General features: G+C 37.1%; 1 protein-coding gene across 3 annotated transcripts in view; it reads left to right on the top strand.

Annotated features, from left to right (window-relative positions):
- Positions 1-16229, top strand: part of gab2 (GRB2-associated binding protein 2) — a 47209-nt gene that overhangs the window by 11861 nt on the left and 19119 nt on the right. Inside the window, exons 1-2 of one of the 3 annotated variants that reach the window (XM_047820551.1) lie at positions 12165-12319; positions 12414-12714. The exons of 1 other annotated variant lie outside the window; for it this stretch is intronic. In XM_047820551.1, the coding sequence (XP_047676507.1) occupies positions 12453-12714 (262 nt within the window). In that variant the 5' untranslated portion in view covers positions 12165-12319; positions 12414-12452. Of the gene's footprint in view, positions 1-12164; positions 12320-12413; positions 12715-16229 lie in introns of those variants that run through there. One more of the 3 variants, XM_027147679.2, reaches the window with a different exon arrangement.

The raw sequence follows: 16229 nt of genomic DNA, 5'->3' as shown, positions 1-16229 counted from the left end.
ATTTGAAAAGGATTGAGATAACATTTAAGGTTAAGTGTACCCTGCAAGATAGTATGATCTGTGTGTGTGTGTGTGTGTGTGTGTGTGTGTGTGTGTGTGTGTGTGTGTGTGTGTGTGTGTGTGTGTGTGTGTGTGTGTGTGAGAGAGAGAGAGAGAGAGAGAGAGAGAGAGACATAGACATAGACATAAAGCCTCTATTAATGGCCATCTGCTCAGCTCTACAAAAACTCAAAATATATGTTTGGACTATATATAAACTTTTTGCCATCTTTAGCTCATACACACTCACAACATATACAGTTTATTTTAACCTCCTGATGACTTAAACTCATGTCACTTATGTAAACACAGACACAGATAACACCTGCTCTGTAGGCAAAAACCAGCAAGGCGCACGCTGTAGAGATACGTACTGCCCACCCATGTATGTGTTTTTACATGTATGAAAGGAAAGAGATTATATGTATCATACAGTAAGGTGGGGTAGAGAAATCAACAAAAAAACTGCTAAGGAACAATATTTTAGAAATGTCTTACTGTATATAGTTCTTATTTATTTATTTTTCAAGATTATAGTATATTGATTGAATCATCAAAGTGTCAATGCATCAGTTTACTCTGCATCTATTAAGAACTTCAATCTTCAGTTATTTACTTATGCTTGCTTTAAGTTTGCACAATAATTTATTCAATATTCAATTTAAGTAACATCTGATGCTAATTATTTGCCAATTATCAGTAAGAGATTGTAGGTACATGAGATTATTCTTTACATAAAGGTTCCCTTCGTGTAGCTGTCATTATATGACAAATTAGGGATACATTAGGGAAAGAGAGGGTCAGATAAGGATTAAAGTAGAGACAGGTTGAGATGAAATGATCATTTCGCACAGCCAAATACCACATGTGCTGTCGCTTTCCATGTTTACAAATGATAATAGTATGTCGTATGTGAGTAGATGACAGCCACCATTCAAACATAATCTCTGGCTAGTTGCCAGGCTGATTAAGTAGCAGGCTACGTTGCCATTTTGCAGTTTATTGTTGCATGATGACTAATAGCCTGTCCTGGGGCTGGTGTAGGCACACAACCTCATTTACTGCCGTGATAATAGTGCATTGAAACAAACACACAAGAGGAGCAGCCTGGAAGAATTTCATGGAGACCCATTTTACTCTTCCTTTTTGTAGTCAGACCAACACTGATGTACACTTTAGTCTTACTAGAAAAAGTATGTGTGTGTGTGTGTGTGTGTGTATGTATGTGTGTGTATATATATATATATATATATATATATATATATATATATATATATATATATATATATATATATATATATATATATATATACACAGACCAAAAGTTTGGACACACCTTCTCATTCAAAGAGTTTTCTTTAGTTTCATGACTATGAAAATTGTACATTCACACTGAAGGCATCAAAACTATGAATTAATTCAATTCAATTCAAGTTTATTTGTATAGCGCTTTTTACAATAGACATTGTCTCAAAGCAGCTTTACAGAACATAAACATAGAGCAGAAGGTAAACATAATTAATGATAAAGAAAATAACGAATAATAAAAGAAATAAGAATTAACAGAATAAAAATTCTAGGTTATTATTAGATGTATATAGTTCACAATGTGTATGTATTTATTCCCCTATGAGCAAGTCTGAGTGACTCAGGCAGCAGTGGCAAGGAAAAACTCCCTTAAATTGGTAAAGGAAGAAACCTTGAGAGGAACCGGACTCAAGGGGGAACCCATCCTCATATGGGTGACACTGGGGGTGTGATTGTAATATACAGTCAGTTAAATGTTGTATTGGTGTAAGGATCATGGACTTCGGATCTCCTTAGTATCACAGAGTCTCACTGGAGATGTCTCAGGATTCTTAGAGTCGGCCTCGGCTCAATGGACGTCCAAAGGCTTCGTCCCACAGAGGACGTTGGGAGCTGGTACAATGTCTGGATGCCTCGGGATGTGTACAAAGAGAGAAGCAGTGGAAAGGGATTAACATATCTGCTGTTCATAAAATGTGCCGGTCTGATGTACTAGTGCATGATACTATAGGATGTATTATGTGTATGTCTGACTAAAGAGATGAGTTTTTAATCTACATTTAAACTGGGAAAGTGTCTCTGAGCCCCGAACACTATCAGGAAGACAATTCCAAAGTTTGGGAGCTAAATACGAAAACGCTCTACCACCTTTAGTAGACTTAGATATTCTGGGAACTACCAAAAGTCCTGAGTTTTGTGATCTCAGAGAGCGTGAAGGATTGTAACGTGTTAGAAGACTGGTTAGATACATGGGAGCTAAACCATTAAGAGCCTTGTACGTAAGTAGCAGCAGTTTGTAGTCAATTCTATACTTAACAGGTAGCCAGTGTAGAGATAATAAAATTGGGGTTATATGGTCATACTTTCTTGTCCTAGTGAGAACTCTGGCAGCTGCATTTTGGACTAACTGTAACCTATTTATTAAAGATGCAGGACAACCACCTAGTAACGCATTACAATAGTCCAGTCTAGAGGTCATGAATGCATGAACTAGCTTCTCAGCATCAGATACAGACAGGATGTTTCTCAGCTTGGCAATATTTCTAAGGTGGAAGAAGGCTGTTTTGGTAGTATGGGCGATATGATTTTTAAAAGACAAGTTGCTGTATAATATAACATCGAGGTCTTTCACTGTCAAGCTACTAGTAACAGTACATCCCTCTAAATGGGAGTTAAGTTGTGAGAGTTTCTGTGCACTGGTTTTTGGACCTATGAGTAGTATTTCTGTCTTATCGGAGTTTAACAATAGAAAGTTGCAGCTCATCCAGTCTTTTATCTCTCTAAGGCATTGAGTTAATTTGGACACTGTGGCTATTTCATCTGGTTTTGATGAGATATATAACTGTGTGTCATCAGCATAACAATGGAAACTAATCCCATGTCTTCTAATGTTCCCTAATGGAAGCATGTATATAGAGAAAAGCAGAGGTCTGAGAACTGATCCTTGAGGGACCCCATAATTAACTGGTAATAAACTGGAGGATTCACCATTTAATTCTACAAAATGGTATCGCTCTGACAGGTAGGATCTAAACCAGCTTAAAGCCTGTCCATGAATACCTGTGTAATTTTGTAAGCGATCTAGAAGAATGTTATGGCCTATAGTGTCAAATGCAGCACTAAGGTCAAGTAGAACTAATACTGACATACAGTCAGAATTAACACATGTGGAATTATGTACGTACATAACAAAAAAGTGTGAAACAACTGAAAATATGTCATGTTCTAAGTTCTTCAAAGTAGCCACCTTTTGCTTTGAGTACTGTTTTGCACACTCTTGGCATTCTCTTGAAGAGCTTCAAGAGGTGGTCACCTGAAATGGTCTTCCAACAGTCTTGAAGGAGTTCCCAGAGATGCTTAGCACTTGTTGGCCCTTTTGCCTTCACTCTGCAGTCCAGCTCACCCCAAACCATCTCGATTGGGTTCAGGTCCGGTGACTGTTGAGTCCAGGTCATCTGGCGCAGCACCCCATCACTCTCCTTCATGGTCAAATAGCCCTTACACAGCCTGGAGGTGTGTTTGGGGTCATTGTCCTGTTGAAAAGGTGGTGTGTCCAAACTTTTGGTCTGTACTGTGTGTGCATGTGTGTATATGTGTATATATGTGTATATATGTGTATGTGTGTATATATATATATATGTGTATATATGTGTATGTGTGTATATATATATATATATATATATATATATATATATATATATATATATATATATATATATATATATATATGTATATAATTATTTTTTCATTTGTCTAAACACTGCTTGTTATTTCTAAAGGCTACTGTGAAACCAACAAAGTGAAAGGTAAGGTCACATTTGAACAGAAATGAATGGCTAAATATAATGCCTTGACCTAGTCACTGAAGACACATGAACAACAGGCATTAACCTATTCAGTGAGTAAGTTTACTTACCCTGTGACACTTGTATTCTCTCTGTTGTGGGTGTATGTTGCTGGCTAGTATTGTTGCTCATGGGTGTGCTGTCTGGCTGTTTTTCTGATATTGCATGATAGAAGCCACAAATTGTAAACTGTACTATAAAATGTATACCCGTGGATCTGTTACCTTCATTTAAATGAATTTTCCTCTGTAGTTAAACCCAGAAAGTCATAAGATTGTGGTTCTTTGTTCTATTTCTGAGCATAAAATGCAGCTGAGTGCAGGTTAAATACAGGTAGGAGCTAAGAGAGTAGAGGTTTTCAGTTGGTCCGAAGAATTCCCAGGAGCCATTGTTTGGATTTGTCGCTTTGCTACGCAATACATAATTTGCATACATTTGAGAAAATCTGTGTGGCTCTTTGAGTTGCATACTTACATAGAAAACAAACAGTTGCTTGTCACTCGTTATTGATGTTTTATCATTTTATAGATCCCGATGTTGATGCAAAACTTAATGTTATGTTTGTTCCTTGCAACATGCAGTCAGAAGTCCACCCTCTGGCTTACCTTAATGAACAAACAGAGAACTAAAAGTTGTATTTACTTATTTTTTTTATTATTATTATTATTATTATTATTATTATTATTATTATTATTATTATTATTATTATTATTATTAATTTCATTTTAGCATTACAGAGTGTTTAAAGCTAAATTAGCTAGGGGCATTTTAGGTGTAATATTTATTCAAACATTTCCAAGGCACCGTTCACATAATATTTGAATATTATATTTACTATCCACATAAGCACAAAATACAAGGCACAAATCCCTGTCATGTGTGAATGCACTATATTATAGATCGTATAAAGTTGTATAGTTTTATGCAATACCAATCACAATTTAATATAGAGCAAATAAGTAAACATCAAATGCCACTTTACCTGCAGGCAGCCACATAGTACCTCACTGAAACATGCCACACTCTATTGACTAAATTAAATAATCCTTGTGGCAGTGATGACTAATCAGCCCCAGCACTAAATGATGCTACTACTGAGCCATTGAGCAAGCCCTGTAACCCTGCCTGATCCTGGTTAGCATTATAATGGCCGACCTAGCTCTCTAGCCTTATCATTCTACCATATGTACTAGAATCACCCAATCCCCCACCCCCCACAAAGCCTGGGCAAACCAGAATAGGTAATCAGCTGTTGCCCATGCAGCAGATCCCCCTCTCCTTGCAGCTGGTGAGCCCAAGGGAACGACTATGTCGATACAGCTTGGCACCAGTGGCATCGCAGGAGTTGCTGGAGTGACGTTGAAATCAATGTCGGACCACCTTTAGGGACTCCGTCTCCGGAATTTCTGTTGGGGTTTACTCCCTTAGCCTTCCCCATGAGTGGGTATAGCCGCAAGGCAGCGGAGGTTTGAGATCAGAGTTTTCCTTCTCCTAGATGAGCTACCACCCAAGGTTTACGAGCCCCATCTACCCGGATGTACTAGAATATGTAATCACAAAAAAAACACTGTATTTACCTATCTGACAATAAAAATTCTTTCTTTTTCTAAAACACAATTTATTTTTTTAAATAACAAGAACTTTTTTTTTATTTATCAAACAGAATCAGTTGCACTTTTGATGTTGTTCAAAACCAGTAATACGTGAGACGTTCAGGTTGGTCAGTAATGTGTCTCTAGTGTAATGAGCCAATTCCAAGTTTCCATTGTTTTCCTAAGCACCCAGACAGCACAGTGTGGCCTAACCAACATCCAGGCTTTATAATAGGACAGGTAGACAAATAGGAGGGGTCTGGACACTCAGCTTAAAGTCGGTTGCAATTGTGTTTGCTCAGCTGTGTGCATGTGTGTGGGTTTTTGTTTGTATGAGGTAGGTAGAGAGAACAGACTGAATCAAGTTCCTCCTCGTGAGAGTGGTTACACACACCCGAGCTCTGTGAAGTCATGGCTGTAAGACACGCACAGGGCCTGTTTGGTTAACATGTTTGCTCGATATGCATGCAAAAACATGCTGACTGATTCCTATCTCCTTTTCCCTCTTTACAATGCTGCGGTTCTCTTAGAAGTTATAATTGCCATAGTCTTATTCATGCCAAATGAGGGTAAAAGGTGAACGTTTTTATAATTATTTTAGTTTCTCTACTCCATGAACAAATAGAAACCTGAGTGTCTATCTAATTTGACTTGTTTGCAGTTATGGTTGAAAAATGTAAAGCACCACTTAGTTTAAGTGCTGTAGAAATTGGATATATGATCATGGCAATGATCATCTTCATCATAGTATATAATTTATTGTTATAAATTTGTTGTTTACTGTGAGTTATTGTCTAATTATAGAGTTTAGTCTGCTCTCTAAATTTGCAGTAACGTTTCTAAAACTTGGCAAACACAGACACAGAGTGATCAAAAACTTGTCTAACATGCTGTAGTATCGTTAGCAACTTGTTGCATTCTGCCAGGACCCACAAACCTCTCGTAGTTATGGTAACATTCACACTAATTACCACTTCTCCCATGCACATCCGTTAGGTTCATATTACATGAAAGGTTCAAAAAAATGAAAATCTTTAACGTCTCAAGATTTTCATGTGAATGTTTGGGCTACATATAAACAACTCGATCTCAATAACTACATTTAGACTGGCGAAAATCTCTGTACGTATAAATGCTAAAAAGGAAAACATCTTTACGAAAAAGTCTACAACAATTATGTTCTGTTCAGTAATATTCTGTGCCATGTTTGGGTTTGCAGTCAAGACTCTCTGTAGTCAGTTCTCCTTTTTCTCTTCCAATATCGTGACTTCTAGAAATAGGATATAAGACGTAAGAAAGTGAAAAGCCTTTGACCAGATAAATAAGGACAAGTTTTACATCTTGTTTTGCATATATACAAGAAAATGACTCCTGTAAAAGTTTCCAGATTATTTTGTTGTATTTAAGACTGTAGTTGTAGTCTTTTTGGTGATCTAAATTGACATACGGTTTTCTATATACCTGCTCTGTGTCATATTTTGTTCTAAGCACTATGGAAATATAATTGGCTTGAATTTATACTATGTTATACGTATATGTATGAAAGCTAAGTTGGAGATTAATTAACATCATGGTAACTGGTCTTTATCTTCGTTTTCTGTACTTATCTAAGAAATAGTACAATGAAAAATGGTCGAGAGAAAGAAATAATTGAATGCTATGGCTTCAACTGACAATTTCTAAACATTTTCATGCTAATCCATATGCACTGAACCCATCAGTTATGAAAAAAATATTGTTATAAGAATTTGTATGGCCTTGAAAAACATTTTTTTTTAATAATGTATTTGCTATTAAAAACATATTTTGAGTCAAACTCAAAATTATTGCTAAATTCCTTACATTCAAGCTAAACTTGAACTGCTTATAGTAGCATTGCTCTAAAGTTATACCACATTGTAGATATACTTCAATATCCTGAGCATCTGTGGAAAAAAAAATTCTCTTTATATTTGGTGTAGGTAATAAATAATTGTTTTGCTAATAACCTTTCTTACCAGCTGTGCAACATTTCTTCCTATAATGTAACCCATGAAATATTGCATGAAAAATATGTAGTTTTGTTGTTCATTTCTGTAATTAATTAATTAAAATGATGGGACTACAAGAACAGCTCATATTGGCAATTTTTCCTAACTGATTTTGTAGTCTAAGGTTGGCTTTAGCTGATAATTTGTCCATTATTCAAATATTGCTTATAAGATAGATTAATTCAGCATGGACATCTTGCAGGTTCTGTTTCTTTAAGGATTACAGAACATATTTTTGCTGTAGAAGTGAGATTTTCTGTGGGACTTTTAAATGGATCGTGTTTGACAACTGTGATTATTACTTATACCTGTTATGCAAAGGAAGTCTTCCTCTTGTCATATGTTGAACACATTTGGAGTAAAAGACACTGAAACTTGCCTAAAAATTAAAAACTCATTCTGAAGCTCAGGTAATATCATCAATATATATTATATAATATAATATATATTAAGTAAAATCATTATATGAATTTGGTGTACATAAAACAGCATGTTATGAATTTAGCTGGAATTAGTTCATAGCCTGTGATTGTTACCTTGACAGACGCTGAGTGACGTTGAGAGACGTTGAGTCCTCTCATCAGGTTTCTCGGCACCCGTGGGCGGCAAACTAAGCCAAGGACATTTGGGGGGAAAAGGAGAAGTACTTAAAGTTTCTTTTCAGACTTCATTCTTCTCTCTGACAGGTCAAGTTTGATAGATGGACCTGGAATGAGGAGGAGGATTAGCTTGTTTGTTGTCCAATTTGTTGATTCAGAGCTCATGAGAACTTTAGGAACGGGGAATAAAACCACACTTGGAGCTTAACATTTTTTTATCTCAAAGTTTCCCATGGTGAATTGGGTGGTGAAACCGTGTCTTCAAATCCAGTTCTATGAGCCAATTGCTTTGAATTATTGTTAGAAAAAATGCTGAGTGTTTTTATTTAGATTCAGTGTAGCAGGAACAAGTTATTCCAGGTCATGGTGACCTTCTCTGCTGAACTGGGCAACGATTCAACTCTCATTAAGTCACATTCTGTAGGTGAGAGCACCATATATTTTTGCAGTGAGAGATGGAACAATGAAAAGATTGCCTCTATACACCTCCCTGCCCCTACCTCTTTCTGTGACTGTGTTTCATTTCCTTTGGTGATGAAGATAGATCAAATTGGGACCAGTTGTGTTTTTGTGGTCTAAAGCTTTGTGTGTGCCTGTGTGCGTGTGTGCCTGCGTGCGTGTGTGCCTGCATGCGTGTGTGCCTGCGTGTGTGCCTGCGTGTGTGCCTGCGTGTGTGTGTCTGGAGAGAGGACAGTGTTGTCTGTTTGTAGTGTGCACACTATGGCAGTTTAAAGGGGGAGGGGATGTAGCAAGAGACGCTTTCCGAGGTGGGGTTTCCAGTACTACCACAGCAGCCACACCAAAAAACACAAACAAGGATTTATTACAGAAGTGCTTAAATAACAATGCCAAGAAACAAGTCTGTTTTAATTGTTATTATTCAAATAATGTCCTGTAATAAATGTTGATTTTAGTTCACTATAAAACTGGTCACCAGTTTAACACAATGGATTTTTATAGTATATCTTATTAAACAGTTGACACTGTTGTATATGTAGCATGATGTTATTGTCTATGTAGCCTACAAGGCTACTTAATCTTCTATGCATAACATATAAGGAACAAAATGGAGTGCATTATTACAGGAAAATGATCAACAATGGGCTGGGGGGGTGTGATATGTACATGTATGGGTGACATGTATGTGATATGTTCCTGTGACAGCACGTGAGAAAAGGGTTTTATTTATCTTATCCAGCAAGTCATAAAAAAAAGTCAATGATGTCATTTTTTTAATAGTTTTGAGTTACATTTAGTGATGGTCACACTTGCTGCAGAACAAGACCCTGTTATGTTACACCATCTAAAACAGTCACCAGCTTCACTTTTGTATCTCTCTTGAAGTGTCTCTACTGAAGATTTTCTTGTGGCAGGAAACTTACTAACAGATACCAAAAGCTGATAGCAATTCATTAATAATTAATCATTATTAATAATTAATAATTCATTAATTATCTGTTTCTTATCTGTCATAAATTTCATAGCAAGTGCAAGATTCAAGTACTTGTAAATGAGACCGAAATGGATAATGAAATAATAACGTATTAGAAGGAGCACATTAATATAAAACATATAAAAGTAAACATTCTGACCAATCAGACTCAAGATTTCGATGTAAATTTGTGTGAGTTCTTAATTATATCATGGCCCAGTGAGGCTTGGCTTCCAAACATTTATGCCTTTAGGCTTCACCTGCTATTTAATTACTGAGAGCAGTTTAGCTGGCACTTCTGCTGCTGTGTTATTGGGAGCTGTGGCATAATTTTGTCTGCATTCCACCGTGATAAACTGGAGCACTAATAGCTACATGTGCACCTTCCAGTGTGCTGCTAATTCATTAACAGTTGGACAGAAAATGAAATGAGAAACAACCTGACAGTCTACTGCAGGAAAACACAGATGCTGTTACTTAGTGGTCTGGTCTGTTTTAATGGCAGACACTGCTACAGTTTATCCTCAAAATGTTTATAATCAGCAGAGACAGCTATATTTAAACCGGCAGTGAGGCTGTTTAAAGTCTGAGAACATACATAATGGATTGTTTTGTTAAGAAATTGTTTCAGAGGTGGGGGGGGGGGGGGTGAATATGATTGTTTTAACTCCCTTTAGGAGGTTTTGTTTTTCTCGCTATTAAAGCGCAGTCTGGTACATTTGTTCACACTGAATATTCTCTGCACTGCTCTGTGTTAATTTATGTTACGAACCTGAGCTCGGGTTACCGCCTGTGTGAAGTTTCACATGTTCACCCTGTGTGTGCGTGATATTCCAACACCATCTCTTATTTCCTCAAACCACCTAAAATATGCCGGTAAGGTGATTGACTTTGCTAAATTGCCCTAGGTGTGAATGAGTGTGTGAATGTGTCTAGAACGTGTGGTAATTTGAATTGACTTCCACACATTTGAGAAGATATGGGTGAGTCTGTAACATAGCCTTCTCTAAGAGCAACGATCAGATCAGGATCCGTTAATATAAGGAAACGTGGGCAGAAGTGTGAGTAGATCTTAGCACTTGTTTTTTATTTTTCTCAGCTAATCCATCCTTGTTGCTTGCGCTCATTGAATAACAGGCATACTGTGACAGTAGGGCTAGGAGAAGGGTGTGAGAACAGTGTTTTAAGTGGAGGTCAACAGCAGGCTTGAGAAAACACAGGATGTGCAGTGGGATCTGTGTTTCCGCTTCCTGCTGGACAGTGGGACTGCATGGAGGAAAGGGAAGAGAGGGGGCGGGGGGTTAGTGGAAAGAGTGTCCTTGGTTCCCTGCTTTGGTGGCGGAGATGGTGGTGTCTTTCTCTCTCTCTCTCTCTCTCTCTCTCTCTCTCTCTCTCTCTCTCTCTCTCTCTCTCTCTCTCTCTCTCTCTCTCTCTCTCTGTTAGTGTGTGTGTTGATGGAGCCTGGGGCCTGCAGGATCCTGTGTCAGCAGGAGTGTTGGGGAGAGAGAAAGAGGCTGGACGGAAGTGGATTGCTGGCTGTGGGCCAAGCAGCGTCTCTCCATCATCTAGCTGTCTCTCCCACCCTCCTCTGCAGAAAACATTCCTTTCCATGTGCCTCTATATGATGTGACTCCCAACACCAAGCATTTCAAAGATTCAATTATTTTAGACAATTAATTAAAGTTTTTTTGTTTTATAAAGCAGTTTTAATGGAAGATGTGTTGTTTGCCTAAGGGCTCAAAAAAATGTCTTCTTTTTCCCCTTTATGTTAACTGAAGCTTAACTGATGCGCGTGTGTCATGTACTTTTGTAAGAACTATTTTTCCAGATATTAATCTGTACTTTGCTGAACATGGTTAGGGCTGTGCGTTTGTTCATTTGTTTATTTGCACTGGATCCTCCACTACTATATTCAGTATCTCAAACATTATTATTGCAAACACAATCTCATTGGCTGTATGTCAAACTATAGCTTTGCAGGTGTGTTTGCCAGAGACGCAGTTGTCATGGTACTTGTGTACAGTATGTGTGTGTGTTTGCATATGTGCATGTGTGTGTATGTTTGTAGTGTGTGTAGCTCCTCAGCTGTATATGAACAGGAAACAATATGGGGGAGTAACACCTGTCTCAGATAAGCCACACTAACACAGACACACTTAAACACACTTTCCTTAGAACCTAATCTAGGTTTCTATCAGTAAGTTCTGCGTACTAACTGAACAACTCTGTTTATGGCTCATTTTCAGTCTTTTTTTTCTTCAATCAAAACTGTAAAACTCTTTTAGTTACGTTCCCTGATAAAAAGTAAATGTACCTGTAAAAAGTCATTATACTTGATTGAGGTTATTTTGGGTTTTGATGCTTTCTACAGCATGTTTTATGTAATATTATACATATGGGATTATATTTCCCAAAATGATAGTCAGAATCTATTACTTTTTAATGATTTTGTGTGGTAAAAGTATTTAATAAATGATATATCTAATATAATTATCTATGTGATGGACTGGCATCCGATCCAGTGTGTCTTTCCATTTTGCAGAGTTACAGGGATAGGCTCTGTGTCCATAATCGATCTAACGTGATTACTGAAGCATGACCTAAAGCTGTTACTGAAGATGGATGAATGAAATGATTTCATAACTTGTTGTATTTCTGAGCACTGTTCAGGGAAAATGATTCACTGTCAGAAAAAAAATCAGTGGAAAAAAAAAAAAGAGAAGTGTGGGAGGTTTTTGATTGCTTTTTAAATAAGGTTAAGTACTTTTAGATTTTACATGGAAATTTTTAGCAAGGTGGCGCAATGACTTTATTTTTGTTCACTGATCTGTTGTTTTGATAATCTTCAGGCCTGGAAGAAGCGCTGGTTTATCCTACGCAGTGGGCGCATGAGTGGAGACCCAGATGTTCTGGAGTACTACAAGAATGACCATGCCAAAAAGCCCATACGCATTATTGATCTACACTGCTGTGAGCAGGTCGACGCAGGACTCACTTTCAAACGTAAAGAGTTCCAGGACAGTTTTGTGTTTGATATCAAAACAGCGGAACGCACCTTCTACCTGGTGGCAGAGACAGAAGATGAAATGAACCGCTGGGTTCGTTCCATCTGCCAGCTTTGCGGATTCAATCAGTCTGAAGACATCCATGGTGAGTAAACCTTGTCTTTAGCCAATATGAAGGTTATGGATCGATCCTAGGTCCTAAAAAGTACCAGTATCACAAATTTATCAGACAGTCTACTATGACTTAAAGGAATTGGGGGGAGCGGTAGCTCAGTGGTTAAAGTGTTACTGATTGGAAGGTCATGAGTTCAAATCCCAGGTCCGCCAAGCTGTCACTCCTGGGTTCCTGAGTAAGGCCATAAACCGTCAATTGCTCAGCTGTATAAATGAGATCAGTGTAAGCCACTCTGCATAAGGGAGTCTGCTAAATGCCATAAATGCAATAGTCAAATTTACACAATTTTCCATTTATACCAAACGCAGTCAATCAACCTAAACATGTTGTCCAAAGTTTACTTCACTATTATTGCACAGAAAGTAGGGGGGAGCCACAGCTAACAGGTAACAGTAATCAATCATGTGAGCTGACATCCAAATCACCACAACACTGAAGATGTAATTAAAAAAGCAATGATGGATTTGATTCTGTATATGTATTGCCTGGTGAAAGAGTTTGTCAAGGAGAGAGCATTTCCAAGGTGTTGCCCGATTTTTATAAGTCAATAGTGTTTGAGATTCGCCATACCAATGTCTCACTGAATCTAAATATGTTCATCAGTAGCTTAGCAAACTGGCTAAATAATGCAGCTGGGATTTTAAAGAGAATTTTTGTGCCTCCTGCGTTACACCACAGAAATCATTTACCTTATGTACTGGGAGATGGCAAGACATCATTAATGACATTGATTGACAAAATTGCCCGTGCTCCCAGGGTGTGAAGAATGATGTTCTTCTCCTCCTTGTCAGTTAGAGCGACAGCGAGTAATAATTGGCATCTGAGAGCACATCTATGTTGAATGATTTCATCCTTTTCTTTCTTTTATCTTTTGCTTTATGTCGTTTTGTCAAGGCTGTTTGTTACCCACCTGCTCACGTCCCAAGTGGTTACTGAGATCATTTTTCATTGTCCAAAAAAAACATTCTTAAGAAATGACACTGCTTCTGTAAATCAACTGAACTCTATTTTTGACAACAGCATTTTGTTGATCCTGGTGGTGTCAACTACCCCTCAGTATTAGGATGGGGCAAGTATCATATGCGTTGACAACTAGCTTCTCACCTGTAAACATGAAGAAGGCTATACTCTGTGCTATACCAAATGGGGAGAGGAATTATAATTATTAGTAGTATAATTATACTACTATAAGATACAGGACATAATACCCTTAATTTATAATCGACTGTGTTGCATCATCACTGTGGTTATGACTAGAGCCTGGGTGTGGCAAAATAGACTAATACATGAGTCTTTATTTTTTTAATGTATTATAAGGTGGAAAGAAATGTGCACAGGCTAGGACAAAGCAGGAATTTTTTTGTCAGTACAATGGCATCTTATCTGGTCATGTCTCAGCAGCTTATGTCTCTGTTTTGATCATAGGAACAATTGTATCATACTGCAGGTTTATTTCTATTTTTCCATCCATCCATCAGGTTCTCTTTAAGGATTCTTAAGCTTAAGATGCTACTCTGAAGACGAAATGCTCTGTGACCATTAAAATAACAAATCTTACTAGTTTTCTAGTGCAGACAACAAACACTAATGGAATTGGTAATGTACCTATAGATTATATATTGAATAGTGAGAATATGGACATATTATCCAGTCTTACTTCACTTCTCTAGGGCTAAGAAAATTAATTATTTTGAATATTTATTTTAACAAAAAAAAAAGCATTTGTACATTTTAGTGTTCATTTAAATGTGTTGCTCAAAAATATCAGTAGAAATGTATGCAGGGGCAGATCCATTTCCAAATGATTATGCTAATGTTCTCTCTGAATTGATGAAAAGGTCTGATAGAAGACATTGGAAGGCAATATGATATGATGATTCGTTGCTATCTTTTCCCCGATGCTTCTCATCCTTGTTATTTGAGAAAGTCGGGATGGATCAACCCTGCCAAATGGAGGCAGTGTCTGAAAGGTTTATTGATTTTTTTTTTTCTCGCTTTTTGTTTTGTTAAAGAAAGGTAGTGATTCTCCCCATCATGGCCAGTATGAAAGCAGAGTGTATATGGGAGTATTTAATTCTGCCTCTGGGAGTCATAAAGGGAACTTTATGTATGTGTATTGTGACCCTTACATGTTTCAGTCTGATCTCTTAGATGTGTAACAATCACTATGTAACTTAATGGACATCATGAGTGGTTCTTGTGTTGGAGGTGATTGGAGGGTTTCCTGTATTTTTAATTTTTTTTTTTTGGTGGAGCATAAAATACAGCACGAAATACAGTATATAACACACAATCCACAAGAAGCACAATACACAAGAGGCAGCACAATCCCACCACACTAACTTACAGTAAGTGGTATATGTTTGCACTCTGTTATTGTGTCTGATTTTCTAGATGATTGTTTCTATTTTAAGACTCTTTGTTTCCTTCTGGTCTTGCATTAAGGTTTTTTTCCCCCAGAATATTAATAATTTATGAAGCAGGGAGTATAATACAACACAATACTTTGATCTGATTGATTGAAAAGCTTTTAAATATGTTTTGTTTTTCTTAAGTTCAGTTACTCCAGTTAGAATGAACCTAAATCAAAGGATGCATATGACTTAGTCCTGTGTCCTACATTACATACATCAGATCAGGAAGGAACATTTTACTGTATTAATTATAATCATCATTAAGAATAAAAAACAATAGCCCCTTCTGTAATTTTGAATATTGTGCATATTTCATGTCCTATATAGTTTCTTAATTTTTTCTCACTTTTCACACATTTAATTAACTTGTCCTTGGAAAGTGCAGCGGTAGACACAAAGTCATTAAGTATTCACACATATATATATATAGTTCAAGGAAGTTTCATGTTTATGATAAATCCACATTTTTCTACCCACACGCACTTAAAAATGCTATTTTACCTAATTATTTAGTTAAATTGGTAATGTTTTCTAGGTACTGTGAATTCTGGCAGGTTTTGCTATTCATTTTTTAAAAGCATCATATTTGAATGTGCAATGTGATCTCAGACAGATCATATGTAGACCCTCACATGAAGTGTACATTTCTTAACTGTTTTTTTTACAGCACATCTTTAATAGAAGCACCAAATTTATATCCAAATCTCCTTACTGTCATTTTCATGCCTTTGCCTAAGTGGAGAGCTGCTGTACAAAGTAGATCGTCAGAAGCCATAACATGAGACGTATATTATGGCCGTGAATCATACAGACAAGCCACTTTAAGGCCTCAGGAGCCAGGTGTGATGTGTGTTTTAAGCATCACAGGTGCAGTGATGTTGTCTTTCACCTTTCGTCATTTTGGTGAAGTCATCTCAGCTTGGCATTGTGCAGTGTTCACTTAAAACAATTCTTATAAATTGATGTACCACAATGCTTTAAAAGAGTTAAGGTGCAATTTTTTATTTGAAATAAAACTGAATGGGTGGATATTTGGATCATACACAATTTAGGATTGTACAGTAACTGTTC

This window comes from Tachysurus fulvidraco, chromosome 11 (genome assembly GCF_022655615.1).
Source record: "Tachysurus fulvidraco isolate hzauxx_2018 chromosome 11, HZAU_PFXX_2.0, whole genome shotgun sequence".
NCBI classification, from domain to species: Eukaryota; Metazoa; Chordata; class Actinopteri; order Siluriformes; family Bagridae; genus Tachysurus; species Tachysurus fulvidraco.
The sequence above is the reverse complement of the archived record's forward strand: the minus strand, read 5'-3'. Positions and strand labels throughout refer to the sequence as shown.